This window comes from Homarus americanus, unplaced genomic scaffold, assembly GCF_018991925.1.
Source record: "Homarus americanus isolate GMGI-L3 unplaced genomic scaffold, GMGI_Hamer_2.0 scaffold48016, whole genome shotgun sequence".
Taxonomy (NCBI): Eukaryota; Metazoa; Arthropoda; class Malacostraca; order Decapoda; family Nephropidae; genus Homarus; species Homarus americanus.
This window is the reverse complement of record NW_024755055.1, coordinates 3303886-3326132: the sequence shown is the minus strand read 5'-3', so window position 1 is coordinate 3326132 and position 22247 is coordinate 3303886. Positions and strand designations below refer to the sequence as shown.

Below are 22247 nucleotides of genomic sequence, written 5' to 3'. Positions count from 1 at the left end.
CACTGATAACTTAAGACTAAACTTAAACAATAATTACTTAAGCAACAATAAGTTCTAAATTAACTGTTAAAATCTGTTAAATTTAATATACGGTTTTAATATAAGTAAAATTTAACATTGGGACTTCGGTAAATTTACCATTAATTAAGATTTTAACACCGGCGCTCAATAAATTTAATACATCAAGATTTTAACACTGGAGCTCTAGCTATAAATATAACACCCAAAGATTTTAACACACTCAAAAATTTAACACTGGCGCTCTATCTGTGTGAAATTCAACACTTGTTATGGTACCTTGTCCGTGTGAAATTTAACACTGTTATTGTACCCAACTGAAGGTTGAAATACTACACTTTGGAGGATAACTCGAAAAAATATCTTACAAGAAAAGGTCTTTACTTGTTAACTTCTGATACCAATAAATGTTAATTCTGTTATAATTAATTTTAACTTCAATTTTAACTACCCGGTATATATCACAATTAATCATACCTACGTTTACTAGTTTAACAATTTTGAGTTGCATATTAACTTTCTTGTTCAATCTTAACTTGCCGGGGGTGCAAAGGGAGAGATGGAGCCAGGGGTGCAGGGGGAGAGATGGAGCCAGGGGTGCAGGGGGAGAGATGGAGCCAGGGGTGCAGGGGGAGAGATGGAGCCGAGGATGCAAGTGGTGAGACAGATAAAAAGACAGACATGTACAGACAGAAAGATAAACAGGTTAATATAAATGGTGCAGGTACACAAACAACACCAAAACAATAAGTTAATTTAAGAGCAGAAGGCACTGGTTAAAAACTACTTAACATAAGTGATAAAGTTAACACAGAATACTTACCGAAACACATCTTGGCAGTTGTTGTTGACTAGGTAAACCTTGGCAGATATTGTAAAGGAGGAAAGTCTCTGACGAACCGGGGAATAAACTCAGTAGAACTTTTTTCCTCCTCCAAGAATATTTCTCTCTGGGTACGCAATAGGCCTATCTTAGTTCCGTCTCCCAGGCCCACCATAGGCTGGTACACACACGACGCGACACATCGCTACACCCTTCGTTCTCTACAGCACATATTTCTGGGCTGTGTTAAGGCGTTAGCGAATAATAACAAGAGGGAGATTTGACGGTATCCCTGCGTTCATAACCTTGGCGTATATGTCCAGCACCCTGGCGTAAGTGTAGTACAGTTCCACCATGACCACCACCACACACATATACGCACCAGTAACTCACTGAACGCACTCACTGCCACTCCTAGCCCTCAAAACCACTTGTGTATGAGTACCCACTGTGAGTTTTATGAGTTACATGTTAGTGTGTGTGGGGGGAGGGCAGGAGTAGTGTGGGGGCACGGTGTGGTGGGTCCTGCCCGCACCATGGTACTACCACACACTGACGCACAACACCACACTCCGCCACCTCTTAACTACAGTGGCAGACCCGCATGGCCCCCAACCCCACGTTTTCTTCACCAATTTTGTCTCTCCTTTCACCATTTTCTCTCCTCCTTCACTCACCATCATCACCTTCGCCCCTTCTCCTTCGCCCCACACACATAAACTCCACCAAATACTTAAACTCTCTCCAGAAATAGGATTTATAAAAAGGTTTTTGGTTCGGTAAAGTAAATTTCATCATTTGATATCATACTTTCGTGGGTATGGGCGATGATGCCATACGGGGTTCCTCCCTGGGTGATTATTTTTACGCCCTACCCAGTGCATTAATCTTAAACTTTCATAACACGAACATAACAAGAAAATAACCAACATTAAACACAATAGACTTTTAGTAAGGAAAATATAAAAAAGACAACCATAGTAATATTTTCTCAACCACCAATGTACAATTTCTGTAATTACGCATAGTTTACACACATTTACTCTACACAACAGCTAATATATACGTCATGTTCTAATTCAACTCTATACTTTTTTTAAATAAACCGTACTGAAGGTTTTAGAGTAGCGGTATAAGTTTTGGACAGAGCAGCTGATTCCGCCTCTCCCAGACAGTAAACAAAGAGACCTCACGAGGCTGAGGCGCCGGCTGTAACTGATGGAGTCTTGAAGCCGAGTTTGTGAGTCTTTGTGGGGGTTTCTAAGACTTCCCTGACATCACCAGCCGTATTTACGAGTGTTTGTGAGAACTTTTAAGACTTCCCTGACATCACCAGCCGTATTTACGAGTGTTTGTGAGAACTTTTAAGACTTCCCTGACATCACCAGCCGTATTTACGAGTGTTTGTGAGAACTTTTAAGACTTCCCTGACATCACCAGCCGTATTTATGAGTCTTTGTGAGAACTTTTAAGACTTCCCTGACATCACCAGCCGTATTTACGAGTGTTTGTGAGAACTTTTAAGACTTCCCTGACATCACCAGCCGTATTTACGAGTGTTTGTGAGAACTTTTAAGACTTCCCTGACATCACCAGCCGTATTTACAGTGTTTGTGAGAACTTTAAGACTTCCCTGACATCACCAGCCGTATTTACGAGTGTTTGTGAGAACTTTTAAGACTTCCCTGACATCACCAGCCGTATTTACGAGTTTTTGTGAGAACTTTTAAGACTTCCCTGACATCACCAGCCGTATTTACGAGTTTTTGTGAGAACTTTTAAGACTTCCCTGACATCACCAGCCGTGTTAGAGTCTTTGTGAAACCATAAGACTTAAATAAATCTAACTTACCCAACCAAACTTCTCAACCTAACCTAACCAACCTAACTAAACATGTTGTAAAGTCATGTCAAAACCATAACTGAATCCTCTGAGTACGATGACTTAAACCCTGGCGTATGACTGAACAGAGTACAATGACTTAACCCCGAATACAATAGCTTAACCCCTTGAGTACGATGACTTTAACCCCTTGAGTACGATTACTTAACCCCTTGAGTACGATGACTTTAACCCCTTGAGTACGATTACTTAACCCCTTGAGTACGATGACTTTAACCCCTTGAGTACGATGACTTTAACCCCTTGAGTACGATGACTTTAACCCCTTGAGTACGAGTAATTAACACAATGTCATCGTACAAGTTAAGGTAGAGTCTAAGTGTAATGTTTGTGTTTTAGAAGATAATAATGTAACTTAGGAACCTTTGAGAATCCATCTTTGTGTGGTAACTTAAGTGAGTCAGTTAGATACGTTGTCACATCACCATTGATCCTGGTCCCCTGTCGTCATACACTTAAGACAAGAGGTATGCACTTGCGTCATAAAAGCTTCTGGTTGGCTGAGAAACTAACCACTGAGAGCTGTTTTATATCTATCACAGGATCTTTATGTTTACATCTCGTGCGCCATATTTGTTTTGACAACCACCCATATCTCATTGGTTAGCGAATTAGCCAATCAAAATGCCGCCGATCCTCTTGGGTGATTACCAGTTGTCCCAGTTTAATGACACCGAGGAACCAGCTTGGGCATCCATTGCGTCATCTCTGGTTGTCGGGTTTTTTTTGTTGAAAATGTACCCGAATAAATATGAGAGACCCATCTGGCAACACCGCCGGGTATAGGGGAGTGTTGCCATCACCCGCTCCCTCATATACACACAGTTTTCCCTAATGTCACCAATTTCTTCACTATTTTTAAGGGAGTTTGGATGAGCTTAGTAAACTTTGTTGTTATGTAAATGTTTACTGGGTATTTATATCAACTGAGAAGTGGTGCTTGGGTATGTGAGGGTAGAGGAGGTAGTGCGGGTACCCAACTGTATGTATAGGGCCCAGGGCACCTACTAGGGGCAACACAAGGATCCTCCATTCATCCTGGACGCCGCCGGCCCCATCCTGCCCTCCCATCGTCCCTACGACGCCATATAAGATCCTTCGTGTGAAACTGGACCGTAGGAGAGGAAGAGAGAGTCCTGATGCCTAATTCTCAAAGGTTCCTAAGTTAAATTATCCTCCTAACTGGTGGTGTGAGAGCGTATCTAACTGACTCACTTAAGTCAAAATGTTTTAAACAATCTGTGGTAGGAGGAAAAATAAATACATATACAATTAAAAGTCTGGGATTTTAAAGTTACATAATTAATTAGAATTTATAATATGAACTTAAAAAATAACACTAATAACAACAACAAACCAAGACAATTTAAACAAAACAAATAAACCACATAAAACTAAACCACAAAACCTATAAATAAAACAAAGGAAAACACCACATGACCAAAACAAAGACAGTGACTATAATTCCGTGCAAATATTTAGTTAAGCAAGACGGGATAATTATAGGCGATGCTGTGTGTGTCAAATGGTGTGGTGTGAGTCTTATAACAAATGGTAAAGTCATGTATACTTATTGAGAGAGACCATGCACACACCCTACCTCCCTAGGCACTAAATCATCACTGTTATAATCCAGTATAAATTCCTTGGAAAAGTCTTCAGACATTTATACCATGACTAACAACAAGGGAAAAAACACCTTCCTTCACCTCACCGGAGAGACGAAATTACCCCGCAGGAACTAACCGAAGAGACGGAAATAAAAACGGGATAATGACCCTTGTGACGTCTACCCATAAGGACAAAACTTGCTTGAATTACACCATAAACCGCATGATTTTCTATGGTTTAGGCCTGAGTTGCCAGATTGGCTTTATTTTTTATTTTTTTAACAAATTAATTTATAAAATTAGTGGATATAATTAGTTTAATTGACAATTATAGGGGAGATAGAGAGTACAGAAGACAATAGATAAGATATATAAACAGATAGATAGACAGATAGACAGACAGACAGTGTTTGATAGATAAATGAATATAGTGATAGATAGATAGATAGATAGTCAATGACCCAACTCGATTTACAACTACCCAATTTAACCACAATTTACAAGTACCACTAGTGTGTAAATAACCTCTCACCCCCAACCTCCTCCTCCACCTCCAACCTCCTCCTCCACCCCCAACCTCCTCCTGCACCTCCAACCTCCTCCTGCACCTCCAACCTCCTCCTGCACCTCCAACCTCCTCCTCCACCCCCAACCTCCTCCTCCTACTCCACCCCAACCTCCTCCTCTACTCCACCCCCCACATCCTACCCCTCTTCACCCCTCCTCCCTCCTCCCACCCCCAACCTCCTCCTCCTACTCCCACCCCCCACATCCCCTACCCTCTTCACCCCTCCTCCTCCTCCACCCCAACCTCCTCCTCTACTCCCACCCCCCACATCCCTACCCCTCTTCACCCCTCCTCCTCCTCCACCCCCCAACCTCCTCCTCTACTCACCCCCATCCCTACCCCTTCACCTCCTCCTCCTCCCCCAACCTCCTCCTCTCCCACCCCACATCCCTACCCTCTACCCCTCCTCCTCCTCCCACCCCAACCTCCTCCTCTACTCCCCCATCCTACCCCTCTTCACCCCTCCTCCTCCTCCCCCCCCCAACCTCCTCCCCTCTCCTCACCCCATCCTACCCCTCTTCACCTCCTCCTCCTCCACCCCAACCTCCTCCTCTACTCCCCCCCAACCTCCTCCTCTCTCCCACCCCCCATCCCTACCCCTCTTCACCCCTCCTCCTCCCTCCTTTCTTCCATGGTGTGTGGGTAAGTATGGACAGCACCTTACTAAACAGAGGAAGAAGCGTAGATAATGATGAATAGGAGGAGAGGTGACGAGGGGGGAAGGGGGGGACAGCCACCTCACTGTTTAGGGGGGGGAACAATGCCGCCATCTTGGATCGTCTAGACAAAACCTAACATTGGATAAAAAAGTCTGCTGGACAAAATTATCTGTTGGACAAAATTATCTACTGGACAAAATTATCTGCTGGACAAAATTATCTGTTGGTAATGATCCGATATTGTACTGTTGTTGTTGTTTGTTCTCAGGAAAAGCATCAACCACACGTATCTTCATGTTATTATTGTGTGTGTGTGTGTGTGTGTGTGTGTGTGTGTGTGTGTGTGTCATATAGGAAGGATAAGGGACATAGAAAAGACAGAGAAAATATAAGATAACTTTCCCGGCTTCTGATTGGCTGGTTTTTAGGCCGGTAATAAAAAACCGCTTCTAATTGGGTGAAATTTAGGGCAACAAATGTTGTTTATGACGTGTGAAGGAAGGAAGGAGAGGAGGAGGAAAGGAAGAAGAGGGAAGGGAAAGGGGGAAAGGAGGGAGAGGGACGAGGAGTGAAGGGAGAGGAGGGGGGATAAGAAAAGGAGAGAGAGAGAGAGAGTCAGACGGCGGTTCTTAATTATTACTAATTATAATTCATTTACGGTCGAGGTCACCCCAGCAACCTAACACCCGATGTTGCTCTCTCTCTCTCTCTAACTCTCTTTCTCACTCTCTTTAACTCTCTCTCTCTATAACTCTCTTTAACTCTCTCTCTCTAACTCTTTCTGCCTCTCTCTCTCTCTCTCTAACTCTCTTTAACTATCTCTCTCTAACTCTCTTTCTGCCTCTCTCTCTCTCTCTTAACCATCTCTTCTCAGTCGATCTATCTCTTCCTTCCTCTAACTGTCCACACAAGGAGTCACAATATCCTAAACTAATCGTGTCCAAGAGTTTAAGTTTTGTCAGTGGTTAACGTGACCAGTAACACCAAGAGCTAGTCTATAATCCATCCTTTTTGAGGGGTGACGTCCAGTGGTTCCCAACACACCTGGAAGGGGTGTGGACCACCTGGTCTATAACTATCCTTCTCCTCCTACCACCTGGGAGTGAGGGGTCTATAACTATCCTTTCCAACACACCTGGGAGTGAGGGGTGACGTCAGAACACCTCTATCCCTGCTATAACTATCCTTTTTTCCTCTATAACTATCCTTTCCTCCCAACACACCTGGGAGCAGGGGGTGACGTCAGAACACCTCTATCCCTGCTGGTCTATAACTATCCTTTCCCCCACACCTGGGAGTGAGGGGTGACGTCAAGAACACCTCTATCCCTGCTGGTCTCTATAACTATCCTTTCCTCCCCAACACACCTGGGAGTGAGGGGTGACGTCAGAACACCTCTATCCTGCTGGTCTATAACTATCCTTTCCTCCCAACACACCTGGGAGTGAGGGGGTGACGTCAGAACACCCTCTATCCTTGCTGGTCTGCAACTATCCTTTCCTCCAAAACACACCTGGGAGTGAGGGTGACGTCAGAACACCTCTATCTCCTGCTGGTCTATAACTATCCTTTCCTCCCAACACACCCAGGTGAGGACGTCAGAACAGGCCCTCTATCCCTGCTGGCCTATAAATCTTATCCTTTCCTCCCAACACACCTGGGAGTGAGGGGTGACAGAACACCCTATCCTTGCTGGTCTATAACTATCCTTTCCTCCCAACACACCTGGGAGGAGGGGTGACGAACACCTCAGAACATCCTTTCCTCTATCTATCCTGCTGGCTCTATAACTATCCTTCCTCCCAACACACCTGGGAGTGAGGGGGGTGACGCTCAGAACATTCTATCCCTGCTGGTCTATAACTATCCTTTCCTCCCAACACACCTGGGAGTGAGGGGGTGACGTCAGAAATTCTGTCCCCTGCTGGTCTATAACTATCCTTCCTCCCCACCACACCTGGGAGTGAGGGGGTGACGTCAGAACACCTCTATCCCTGCTGGTCTATAACTATCCTTTCCTCCCAACACACCTGGGAGGGGTGACGTCCAGAGAACACCCTATCCCTGCTGGTCTATAACCATCCTTTCCTCCCAACACACCTGGGAGTGAGGGGGTGACGTCAGAACACCTCTATCCTTGCTGGTCTATAACTATCCTTTCCTCCCAACACACCTGGGAGTGAGGGGGTGACGTCAGAACACCTCTATCCTTGCTGGTCTATAACTATCCTTTCCTCCCAACACACCTGGGAGTGAGGGGGTGACGTCAGAACACCTCTATCCCTGCTGGTCTATAACTATCCTTTCCTCCCAACACACCTGGGAGTGAGGGGGTGACGTCAGAACACCTCTATCCTTGCTGGTCTATAACTATCCTTTCCTCCCACCAACCACCTTCCTATCCCCCTCATCTCCACTTCATTTCCCGTCATCCTTCCCTTGCCTCTCTCCCTACTTCTCCTCCTTTCCTTTCGTCGTGTGTGTGTGTGTGTGTGTGTGTGTGTGTGTGTTATTTCCGTTAATGATTGTTCTCTCTCAATATCATTACCTGTACACAATACACAAGCACTAGGAAACAGAGGTATCTATCAGTTCCCTATACTAGCCACGCGAATAGTGCCACGGTGCCACATCAGTGAGAGAGGCACTGTAGGGGACAGTGCCAAATAATCGAAGGAGTCACTATAGGGGTTCACCTCACATCTGGAGGCCACAGTACATCGGGTTTGTTTATGATCGGTTACATTCCGGTGTCCGAGTCTCCGCCAGTTTGTTGTGGTCGCTTATACTCTGTCTTGTCTCACCCCTGGCCATCACTCCCCGGCGCGCGCTGTTGCTTAGACCTCTCATTGCACGGTACACTCTCCCCGAACCCAGAGATTCAAACTCATGAATCCGAAGTATCTACAGAAAGAATAACCTATCAATCTACTACTTTGGGTTCACGAATCTGAATCTCAGGGGTTCGTTCGTGTCTCTCATCGCCTTCCTTCGCCTCGCCTCACATCTTGGCAGCGTCGCAAAAACTAGTACTTTCCATTTTGTGATCGTCATTGTTGGGTCTGAGGAGGGTGAACGTTCAGTGGCTGGTTAACTATCTCCCTGGTTGAGTGTCTTCCTGGTTAACTATCTCCCTGGTTGAGTGTCTTCCTGGTTGACTATCTCCCTGGTTGACTATCTCCCTGGTTGACTATCTCCCTGGTTGAGTATCTCCCTGGTTGAGTATCTCCCTGGTTGACTATCTCTCTGGTTGACTATCTCCCTGGTTGACTATCTCCCTGGTTGACTATCTCCCTGGTGATATAAGACTAAGGAACGTGTTAATCTGTTTGGCTTTAGCGGTGACGTCAAGGTGGATTCTTAAAGGTTCCCGTGTTAAATATTTATCGTAACTCTGATGGCCATGAGACCCTCTGTAATAGCCATGAGACCCTCTGTAATAGCCATGAGACCCTCTACCATGGCCCGGGACCCTCTACCATGGCCCGGGACCCTCTACCATGGCCCGGGACCCTCTATAATGGCCCGGGACCCTCTACCATGGCCCGGAACCCTCTACCATGGCCCGGGACCCTCTACCATGGCCGGAACCCTCTATAATGGCCCGGGACCCTCTACATGGCAGGACCTCTACCAATGGCCGGGACCCTCTACCACGGCCGGGACCCTCTACCACGGCAGGACCCTCTACCATGGCGGGACCTCTACCATGGCCCGGGATCCCTCTCACTACTAAATCTCCACAGCGTAAATCAAGCGCCCACCTACTGGCTGCTTCTCCCTCCACCTATTCCTCCCTCCCCCTCCCTCCCTCCATTCATTCCTCCCTCCCTTCCATCCATTCATTCCTCTCTCCCTCCATTCATTCCTCCCTTCCATTCGACCTCCCTCCATCCATTCATTCCTCCTTTTTCCTCCTCCCTCCATCATTTCCTCCTCCTTCATTCATTCATTTTCCTCCTCCATCCATTCATTCCCTCCTCCATTCATTCATTCCCTCCCTCCATCCATTCATTCCCTCCACCTATTTCCTCCCTCCCTCCATCCATTTCCTCCTCCCATCCATTCATTCCTCCCTCCCATCCATTCATTCCTCCCTCCCATCCATCCATTCCCTCCCTTCATCCATTCATTCCCTCCCTCCCTGCCTCCATTCATTCATTCCCCCTGCCTCCATTCATTCATTCCCTCCTCCCCTCCATTCATTCATTCCCTCCCTCCCCTCCCTCCATTCATTCATTCCTCCTCCCTCCATCCCTCCATTCATTCCCTCCCTCCCTCCATTCATTCACTCCCTTCCTCCATCCATCCATTCATTCCCTCCCTCCCTCCCTTCCATCCATTCATTCCCTCCACCTATTCCCTCCCTTCCATTCATTCCCTCCCTTCCATTCATTCCCTCCCTCCACCCAACCTTTCCCTCCCTAGTTTTCCCACGCTCCCTCCCCCCTCCACCAGATGACCGGGAGTGAAAGGACAAGAGATTAAGATGCTGTAACAAGTGTGTGACTGGCTGTCTGTCTTCTCCTAACTACCTCCAGGCTTAACTACCATCACCCCTAACTACCTCCAGGCTTAACTCCCATCATCCCTAACTACCTCCAGGATTAACTACCACTACATTAGCTATAAGTCATATAACTACCACTCCTCTTAACTACCATTACCCCCAACTACCTCCAGGCTTAACTACCATCACCCCTAACTGTCACATTAACTACCACCATCCATAACTTTCATCACCAGAGAACAGAGGGGAGGGGGAGAATATCGTGACGTCATTTGTTATTGTCACGTGATGTGCTTATGCTCACTGAGGGGCCACACCACCTGGGGAGGGAGTAATTAGTGTACTCTCTCAGGTGTGTCAGAGTTGTCAATAGTTGTTGATTGATTGAGTTCTTGTTAGTGTGAATCAGTTAAAAAAGTTAAGTGAATGAGATACCTTAAGTGAATCAGTTAGATACGTTAAGTGAACCAGTTAGATACGTTAAGTGAATCAGTTAGATACGTTAAGTGATTCAGTTAAGTTCTCAACTATTGAATCTCAGTGAATCTGGGCTCTGAACCCTAGATGAATGACCCGGGTGTAGACAGTGCTTCACCCCAGTTGTTGTAAGTGCGAAAACCTCGTAAGATCCACATGGTAATCTAGGCCTTAAAGACAAGACGAACAAGTCCATTAAACAGTTAAAATCGCAAACAGGAGATACGGTGTGTGTTCATTTCCCAGGTGAGTCAGTCTACCTTGAGCTCTCTGACGGTCTTGTGGTCACCTGAAGATCAGACACCCAGCTTATTTCACCTAAAGATTAACCACCCTAACATTAACCTAACCAGAAGATCATACACCACCAGCTTATTTCACCTTAACATTAAGCTAATTTAACCCACCACCTCCAGGGTAGCGTTAGGGTGAAATAAGCCGGGGTGTCTAATCTTCAGGTGATCCCGTTAGTCCTGGGATTAAAACTCACCTGTAATGATGAGAGAAATGCAGGTGTTTTTTGAGATGTAAATTACCAAGTGTTTATAATTGATGGGAACACGACCAAGGTGAGGTGAGGTACAGGTGAGAGAGAGAGAGAGAGAGAGAGAGAGAGAGAGAGAGAGAGAGAGAAAATAAACGTCATAATACCAGACTCTTTATAAAACACACCTCTATGATGGCCGTCCTTAAAGACCACATTACATTACAAGGCGAAAACTAACGTGGAGGAAAATTGGCGCATCAGACAAACAGGGTAGCAATGTAGTCTTTCCCTAGCAACCATGATAGCTCAGACAAGTGGATCGGTTGCTAGGGAAGGATTGTATCTATCTTTCCCTAGCAACCATGATAGCTCAGACAAGTGGATCGGTTGCTAGGGAGGGATTGTATCTATCTTTCCCTAGCAACCATTAGAGCTCAGACAAACAGCTTGGTTGCTAGGGTAAAACTAAACCATAAAACACCTCCTTAAACACATGAGGCACTGACAGACAAGACTAAACATCACTGGGATATATTTACAGGTACACCGCCTCGTGACCCAGGGCAGTAAGTGACGTCATCGGCTGTTGGTGCCAGAAGGTAAACAAAGCGAGTGTATAGGAGCGACATCATTGGTCTATTAGAAGTGGGTGGGTCCGTGGAGGAGATAATTACTCTTATTAAATAACTTTTATGACAGGTGTTCTTAGGGGTTAATTAGCCATGTATAGAGAACATCTTACGGATGATATAAGACTTAAGTGTGATGATCTTAATACACAGAGTCATTAGAGGCTAAATTGCCATGATGACCTGTTATTTAAGGTGCTGTGAACAATATCAATCTCTATGAAGGTTATAATTAATAACTGAATTCCCGTGAGAACTTATCATTAAAAATGCTATGAGCAATTCTGATCACCATGAAGATAATAACTAAGGCTTAAAATACCGTGAACAAGTAATATATCTGAAACTATGTAATAAAATACAGCCTTTATGATACAATTAATTAGAGATAGAATTACTGTGAGATAATATTTTATATTTGAAATTCTTAGCCAAGTAAAATTAACCTTTATCACACATGGCATTAAAGACTAAATTACCCTAATATATCTTAACTACAATAGCCATGCAATATTAGTCTTTAAGATCAGAGTAATTTAAGTCTAAATTACTTATATTTTTTCATATTCTTGTTTAAGTAAATCATGCCGTTCATTTAGGCTTTCTGTATGTTGTTGATTGTTGGTTGAATGGTGGTAGTAATAGTGGTAGTGATGATAGTGGTAATGGTGGTCGTGATGATAGTGGTAATGGTGGTAGTAATAGTAGCAGCAGTAATGATAGTGGTAATGGTGGTAGTAGTGGGGGTGGTGTTAATAGTGGTGGTAACAGTGGTAGTGGTGGTGATAAGTGTTGGTGATAGTAGTATGGTGGTGTTGGGGGTAATAGTGGTGGTGATGGTGGTGGTGGTTATGGTGGTAGTGGTGGTGGTTATGGTGGGGGAGCAGCTGGGTACAATAATGGCGTGTCAGACTGAACCATTAACACGGGGTGACAGGCTAATAAATGACCACACCTAATGGCTCCTCTTAACACCCATTAAATGGAATCCACTTCCTGAATCCACACACACACACACACAAACACACACACACACACACACACACACACACACGGCAGTTAATGTTCCAGGTTCCAGCAATTACTTTCTGGGTATGATTTTGTCCGATACGTTTTGTCCTTTATAATTGGTGGAATCACTTATGTCCAAGATGAATTGTGTCCAGCTCCGTACACAGGCCCGGCCAGACCACCAACATAGACCTAAATGGGACCGACGTCATTAAGACCATAAGACCTAAGTCCACCGTCACTAATACGATTATAATGAGTTTCTTGTTACTGTTGTCGGTGGCGCAGTAACACGTGATTTTTCCCGCGTAAACATCAGCTGATATGATGTAAATAAAGAGATAATGTGATTTTCCCGCGTAAATACCAGCTGATTGGATGTAAATAAACACACGCTGTTGACGTTTCCTATGGCTTAAAAAAACTGACCCAATAACTACCCAATCCTATTTTCAGTGATTTTTAAGGATTATTTCATACGATTTCTCCTATAATTGTGGATTAGAACTTAACTAATTACAGTTGAGTCTCAATATAATTCTGACGCCATATTTAAAAGGAGACTCAGCCGTCGTGTTGACCTCATCAGCACTGAAGCTTAACTAACGGTTTGGTTTCCACAAATGAATTAATAATGACGAGGATATCATGTGTTACTAGACGCGGCCGCTTATTGGCTGGTGTTCCTGCTCTCCTGCTTATTAGTACAGACCGCTCATTGGTTGGCAGCCTATCCCGAGCTAGTGACGTCATTAATCTTATGTTCCGAGAGTCGCCCACTGATTGGTTGGAATTCCTCTTGTCGTATATTAGCAACTGCCGCACAATGGCTAATACCGTACCCCGAGCTGGTGACGTCATTAATCTTGTGTTCCGAGAGTCGCCCACTGATTGGTTGAAATTCCCTTTCTTGTCTATTAATAAGACCTGCTCATTGGCTAATAGTGTATACATAGGAACCTTTAAGAGTCTATCTTAGTAGAGTTAGTCAAGGGAAAGTTAACACAGCCAAGGCAGCAGGAAGTTAACCCAGGCACCTCAAGAGAAACAGACGAGCCGTGTTTATGTCTCGGCCCACCCCAACATGGCCGCTGTTCTCCATGTTTCAATTATTGTAAATTAGAGAGCGGTCACAGGGGCGCAGTCATCACCCGCCACACTAATGTCGTCCAGGAGGTATGACAGGTCACACCCTTTATGAGAAGGTCACACCCTTTATGACAGGTCACACCCTTAATGGCACAAAAGTCATAATTCCCGAAGGTTGCCCACATATGACACCAAGACCCGTGTGTGTGTGTGTGTGTACAACTGTCAAAAATCACCAGCGCCATTTTCACCGAGTCTTTGTTGTGTTTTTGTTTTTGTCTGTTAGTTTTCGCGTTTTGGAGAAAATGTTATATTTGGCGTTTTTTGCTATTAATTTTCGCGTTTTTAGAGTCACATTTACCGGATTGTTCGCTGTATCAAACTTGGCGTTTTTCTTTTTCAATGTTTACACAAAGGTGAACATATCATAAGTAAAGACAAACTCAACACACATTAAGAGAAAAACACTGTTAGCTTATACAGGGAAGCCACAATACCTTAGTCCTTTGTTCCAGTGATGTCTCATTTACGTGTGTGTGTGTGTGTGTGTGTAACGAGAAAATATAAACAGAAATCCTAAACATAAAACAAAAATAAAGCACAAATAAACAAAAAACTAGGGAGGGTATAAACATACTTCCATAACTATCACCACCACCATCACCACCACCACCACCATCACCACCACCACCATCCACCACCACCACACCACCACCACCCACCACCACCACACCACCACCACCATCACCACCACCACCACCACCACCACCATCACACCATCATCACCACCACCATCACCACCACCACCACCACCATCACCACCACCATCACCATCACCACCACCATCACCACCACCACCACCACCATCACCACCATCACCCCCCATCATCATCACCACCACCACCACCACACCACCACCACCACACCACCACCACCACACCACCACCACCACCACCACCACCACCACCACACCACCACCACCATCACCACCACCACCACCACCATCACCATCACCACATCACCACCACCACACACCACCACCACCACCACCATCACCACCACCATCACCATCACCACCACCACACCACCACCACCACCATCACCACCACCATCATCACCACCACCATCACCACCACCACCACCACCATCACCACCACCATCACCATCACCATCACCACCATCACCACCACACCACCACCATCACCACCACCACCACACCACCACCACCACCACCACCACCATCACCACCACCACCACCACCACCACCATCACCACCATCACCATCACCACCACCATCACCACCCACCACCATCACCACCACCACCACACCACCACCACCACCACCACCACCACCATCACCACCATCACCACCACCACACCACACCACCACCACCACCACCACCCACCACACACCACACCACCACCACCACCACCACACACCACCACCATCACCACACCACCACCACCACCACACCACCACCACCACCACCACCACCACCACCACACCACCACCACCACCACCACCATCACCACCACCACACCACCATCACCACCACCCACACCACCACCACACCATCACCACCACCCACCACACCACCACCACCACCACCACCATCACCACCACCACCACACCACCACCACCACCATCACCACCATCACCATCACCACCACCATCACCACCACACCACCACCACCACCACCACCACCACCACCATCACCACCACCACCACCACCACCATCACCACACCACCACCACCACCACCACCACCACCATCACCACCACCACCACCACCACCACCACCATCACCACCACACCACCACCACCACCACCACCACCATCACCACCACCACCATCACCACCATCACCACCACACCACCACCACCACATCACCACCACCACCACCATCACCACCACACCACCACCACTACCACTACCACCACCACCCTCCACCACCACCACCACTACCACCCCTCCGCCATCCTGCCATTTTCTCTTACGTCACAATACTCAACGATACCCACAGGAAACGGAAATAAAGAGACCATTTAAAGAGATAACAGAGAGATAGAGAAAGTCACATGTCTCGCTCTAGTTCTCTCTCATGTGTGTTGCCATCAGCCATCCCACGTGTAAACACAAGCATATACGAGCACCTCAAGTTTAGACACCCTCTAACATATTTCACCTGATAGTTAAATTAAAATACCCTAACGCTACCTGGTGGGTTAGGTTAGGTTAGTTAAGGCTGCGTTAGGTTAGGTCAGAGAGAGAGAGAGAGAGAGCCGTAAGTACAGGTATAGTACGGACGTGACTACCTACGCCTGTACGTGATATTACGGACCACCGCCTCAAAATACGGTAATTATGTCCGTGATGGGGGGTGAGGGGGGAGAAAGACAGATTAACCAAGCAGAAGACAGACAGACACAGCAGACGTGGGGAGGGAGGAGGGGCAGGTGTGAGTAAGGGCAGAGCTTTGTGTGAGAGAGAGAGGCAAGAGTCACCACTCAAGGGAAGACATGCGGGGTGCTTACTGTCTGCCCCACACCTGCCCCTCACACCCCCCTCCCCACACCTGTCCCTCACCACCCCCCGCCACAGGATTTTTTTGGGGGTACACACACCTGCCTCACACCTCCCCTCCCCCCCCACCTATCCTTCTACACTACCCTCATTTTCTTCCTCCTTCCCCCCTCACTACCCTTCACCCCCTCACCTTACCCCCCGCCCCACCCCTATACCTATGTAGGATCCGCTATGCTACTAATCAATGCCATGTAAAGTGAGAACGGTGTGTGAGGGGGGAGGCTATACACCTGCTCTACTCATAGGGGTAGCGAGAGGGGGTGGAGCTACACGCATCTACTCTGAAGCTCTCAGTACAACCACAGAGTGTAAGGGAAGGGAGAGGAATGCTGTACACTTGCTCTACACCCTCCAATGGCCATAGGAGTGGAGAGAGAGAGACAGACACAGAGAGAGAGAGATTTGGTTGCTATACACTTGCTCTACACCCTCCAATGGCCATAGGAGAGGAGTGGAGAGAGAGAGAGAGAGAGAGAGAGATTTGGTTGCTATACACTTGCTCTACACCCAATCCCCCTTTAACCATAGGGATGTGTGTGTGTGTGAGATAAGGGTTGCTATACACTACCCCCCCCCCTTCCTGGGTCATGTGGATCCGCTATGCCGCCACTAATGAACGCTATGTAACGCTGGCTGCATGTTACTGTACTCACCCACAACGGCAGGTAATCAACGCCTGAGTGAGTTTATGAGAGAGAGAGAGAGAGAGAGAGAGAGACGTAACGATGTACTTGTAAACAAAGCTGTATTTCCCTTGTCTCTCCCCCTTCCTTCTCTTCCTCTTACACCTCCTCCCCTCCAAGGAAGACAAAGAATCACCATCATCTCTGTATCCTCCCCTTCCGTCTTCCCCTCCACCATCACCCCTCCCACTACCACCATCACACCTTCCTCCACCACCACCATCACCCCTCCCTCCCTCCACCATCCTCCCTCCTCCACCACCACCATCACCTCCTCCCTCCTCCACCATCACCCCTCCACTACCACCATCCACCCCTCCACTACCACCATCACCCCTCCCTCCCTCACTGTTTCATCAGCTGCCTCGACACAACACAAACTTTATACAAAAGGGCAACAAATTTTCTCCTTCGTTCTTTGTTAATATTAATAAAACAACTAAAACAAGTAAATAAATAAACAAAACAACACAAACAAAATAATTAACAAAAACAACAATAACACAAATTAACAAGTTAAACAAAAAAAAAAGATTCGATGAATTAATAAAAGCAAAACTAGATCAGCTTTTGGGTATTTAAACAACTTCCATATTTCGTATATCAGTTTGTCATTTTACTTTCACATAATCATTAGTTAATTTTCTGTTGTTTCTGCATTTATCAGTTTATTCTTTATTATTCAATTTGTTGATTAGTTACGAAGATTAGAAAAAATTGTGTGTGTGTATGTGTGAACTTTCCACCAAACATTACTACAAATAAAAAATAAATCACTTAAAATTCTAAGTAGCTTAAGATAACAAGACTATCTACTCTACTTACTTACTTAGATACTTAAATACACTCACAAGTCATTGGAAAAAGTAGAGTTAATGTGAAAGACGAAATAATCACTTGTGGAACTACACACATTAGGTCACACCCACAACAAGAACATTTACCCACGCTAGGGCCATTTTCCCACGGTTGATAACTTTTTTCCCACGCTCCCCCGTCCTCCCTACTCCATCATCATCGCTTTCCCCACACATTCCTAGACACCATCTCCTTTTCCTCCTCTGCCTCTCCCACCTACACCCTCCTCCTCTCCCACCTCCTCTCTCTCCCACCTACACCCTCCTCCTCTCCCACCTACACCCTCCTCCTCTCCCACCTACACCCTCCTCCCCTCCCACCTACACCCTCCTCCCCTACAAAGATACAGTCACGTACATAACATACATACGGGTGATTATACTGTACGTACTGTATGTGTACCCTCTCACACACACACACACAAACCGCAGAAAGACACGCACACAATGATCTCAAAATCCACACAGACAGGGACAACACTATACCTATGTATGTATGTATGTATGTATGTATGTATGTATGTATGTATGTATGTAAATAGACTGGTAGATGAACAGATATATACAGACAGACAGACACAAACTAATATATACAATATCTCTAAAAAGAGTTGAGTAAGGAATTAAATAAGAATAACTTCACAAAGGAGAGAGAGAGAGAGAGAGAGAGTTAAATAGCACACATAATATAAAGGTGTTGGCGAGCTTTAAACACACTGCAACAGCTGATTCAGAGGTGAGGAAGGGAAGGGGGGGGATGGAGGCAGGTGATCAGTGCACCTGCCCTCTCACCTGGTCACCACCTGTCCACACACACACCAGACAGACAGACACACACACACGCACCAGACACACACACACCAGACAGACACACACACACACACACATTGTCTACTAATATAACCACAATTATCACTTAACATAACTACTACCATCATAACCATTATCACAACATCTACCACTACTACCACTATCATAAAAACCACCACACTACCTTGACCCCCTGAGTCCTGACCTTGACGCCTGACCCCAAGAAGACCTAGAATCAACTTTACTCAACTGTGTCAGGTTATTAACTTTGTGGAGGGAAGATCTTTGTGTGCTGGCTGGGTGGCTGGGAGGGTAAGTGGTGTGTGTGTGTGTGTGTGTGTGTGTGTGTGTGTGTGTGTGTGTGTGTGTGTGTGTGTGAGTGAGGCACACACACACATACAGACAGACAGACAGACACCTTTTACAATAACCATACTCATTACATCCTTAAGTACACAGCTGTCATACAAAGCTGTCATTTCTAGCTGTCATATATAACTCCCCCTCACAGCTGTCACCTCTACCTGTCAACTACATCAGCTATACGTAGCTGTCACCTATAGCTGTCAGAGCAACGCGAGAAAAACAGGAAGGGTGACAGACTTTAACCTTGGGGAAACCTGATCTCCCACCTGTCTCGTCTTAGCCAATCAACGACTAATTAGTGAGTCTTCTCTGATAATTAAATGCCCTGTCAATCTTTTTGTCTGTCTGTCTGTCTGTCTCTCCACCTATCTGTTTGTCTCTCTCGTTCTGTCTGTCCATCTCCCTTTCTGTCTGGCTCTCGCATCTTGAAGAACAAACACCTACCAAGTATAATGTTCTGCATGTTTATCAAGTTCACAACCTTGTTCTAACATAACAGAGAGAGCGAGAGAGAGAGAGAGAGAGAGAGAGAGAGAGAGAGAGAGAGATATAGATAACTACCCAGCTGTTCTGGTTTTTGTTCACGTGTCATCTCATAACCTGTGTTCTCTCTCTCCACGATTACTGTTCTTCCGCTCACGCGTTCCCAGCTACCTGTTCTGTCGTTCTTCAGTGTTACTTGTGTTACTGTATCTTGTTCTGTTCTTTGATGCTCCGTTTGGTGTTTCTTGTTCTCTGTTGTTCTTTATTACAATTATTCCCACATGTTTCTTATTATCACTACTTCTTCTGTGTGACTCTCTCTCTCTCTCTCTCTCTCTCTCTCTCTCTCTCTCTCTCTCTCTCTCTCTCTCTCTCTCTTGGATGTGTGTGCATTTGTATATCTGTATGTATGTGCGTGTAAATAGGTGTTTATGTGTGTGTGTGTGTGTGTGCAGGTATGTGTGTGTACATAGGCGTGTGTGTGTGTACATACATGGGTGAGCATTTTAAACATGTGTATGTCCAAGTATGTGTACACAACGGACAAGAGAGAGACGTATATGTTTGTGTATTCTTGTGTATACATCATACACCTGTGTATGTGCACCTGCCGCCGCGTATTAACCGCCACTTAAGATTCTCAAAGGTTCCTAAGTGATGTTTTCCTCTTACCTGCGACACTTGTGTTCTTAATAATAAATAATCGTAAGGTATTTTTACTCACCAAATTTACTGAGGTGGGTGAAGGTTGTCTCACATACCTGTAAAGATAATAATGAAGTTAATGATAATGATGATAATGATAATGATGGTGATAATGATGATGATGATAATGATAATAAAAACATAAAACAACAACAACAACAACAACACCAACCCCACTCAAACTAAAATGAAATCAAAGAAAACTGAAGGACAAACAAGAAAAATGAATAAACATAAATGAGAAAACAACCAAAATAACGATTAACAGTGAATAAGAGAAACAGATAACAGTGAGTGAATAAGACTGGATGAATAACAGTGAATAATGGCAGGAGATAATGATGTATAATGGTGCTTGGGTTAAGACTGAACCAATATGTACAGTTCTGGAGTCTGACGCCACTAACCCAAATCAACCTTACCAGCTGCTTAACAGACTATAACAGAGAGAGAGAGAGAGAGAGAGAGAGAGAGAGAGAGAGAACAAACACCATCTCAGCCACAGAAATGGAATAACGAATACCAATAATAATAATACCAATAATAATAATATAAACAAAAACACCAAACAAACAAAACCAAACAAGCAAAACAAATAAAACCAAACAAACAAACAAACACAGAGACTACTGCATCACCTGTATTACCTTTCTAAATAAATAATTGAAAATAAACACCTGAGCGGCTCTAATATACAGCAAGTTGTGTTTTACCTGCAGAGAGAGAGAGAGAGAGAGAGAGAGAGAGAGAGGATGGGTGGAGGGTGTTGAAGGCGTGGGTGGGTGGGTGTAGGGAGTGGGTGGGTGGGAGTAGGAAGGCGTGGGTGGGTGGGTGTAGGAGTGGGTGGGTGGGAGTAGAAGGCGTGGGTGGGTGGGTGAAGGCGTGGGTGGGTGTAGGCGTGGGTGGGTGTTGAAGGCGTGGGGGGTGGGGTAGGAGTGGGTGGGTGGGAGTAGAAGGCGTGGTGGGTGGGTGTAGGGAGGGTGGGTGGGGAGAAGGCGTGGGTGGGTGGGTGAAGGCGTGGGTGGGTGTGGCGTGGTGGGTGTGGTGGTGAAGGCGTGGGTGGGTGGGTGTAGGCGGGTGGGTGAAGGGTGGGTGGGTGGAGGTGTGGTGGGCGTGTGGTAATCCGGTGTCCTTGTATCAGACTGTGCATGACGGGTCTGACACTTCCAGCGGCAAGAGTACTTCCCCCTTCCATCTTCCCCTCCCTATCTTCTTCCTCCCCCTTTCCTTCTTCCCATCCCTCCTTTCTTCTTCCCTTCTCTCTTCTTCCCCTCCCTTCCTTCTTCCCATCCCTCCTTTCTTCTTCCCTCTCCCCCTTTCCTCCCTCTCCCTTCCCACTCTTCTTTCTTTCCCCTTTCCCCTTCCATCCCTGCTCCCCTTTCCCCCATTCCTCGCGTACGTCTCTTCCCCCCTCCGATATGATGGTCCATAAATATTCTCAAAGGTTCCTAAGTTAAGTTTTCCTCCTAACTGGTGATGTGAGAACCTATCTAACTGACTCACGTAAGTCACCACACAAAGATGGTTCTCATATATTAGGAGGAAAATTTAACTTACTATCATTTGAGACTTTGGTGGTAATGTGGACAACCAGCAGCCATTACCATCATGTTAATTATGATCAATTAAAAGAAATTGGTGAATATTTCCGCTTACGGCCTTCCCTTCCTACAACCTGTCGTCCGTTTTCTATGTAGGGAAAGAACTTATACACCGTTTTCTATGTAGGGAAAGAACTTATACACCGTTTTCTATGTAGGGAAAGAACTTATACACCGTTTTCTATGTAGGGAAAGAACTTATACACCGTTTTCTATGTAGGGAAAGAACTTATACACCGTTTTCTATGTAGGGAAAGAACTTATACACCGTTTTCTATGTAGGGAAAGAACTTATACACCGTTTTCTATGTAGGGAAAGAACTTATACACCGTTTTCTATGTAGGGAAAGAACTTATACACCGTTTTCTAT

At 45.7% G+C, this 22247-nt stretch overlaps 1 protein-coding gene across 4 annotated transcripts in view; it reads right to left on the bottom strand.

Moving 5' to 3' along the window:
- Positions 1-22247, bottom strand: part of LOC121856261 — a 105397-nt gene that overhangs the window by 34007 nt on the left and 49143 nt on the right. For 2 of the 4 annotated variants that reach the window (XM_042351665.1, XM_042351659.1), the window contains exon 1: positions 842-1409. The exons of the other annotated variants lie outside the window; for them this stretch is intronic. Coding sequence is in view for 1 of the 2 variants with exons in the window: in XM_042351659.1 (XP_042207593.1) it covers positions 842-851 (10 nt within the window). In the remaining variant the exon portion in view is untranslated. Of the gene's footprint in view, positions 1-841; positions 1410-22247 lie in introns of those variants that run through there. 4 annotated transcript variants of the gene reach the window in all.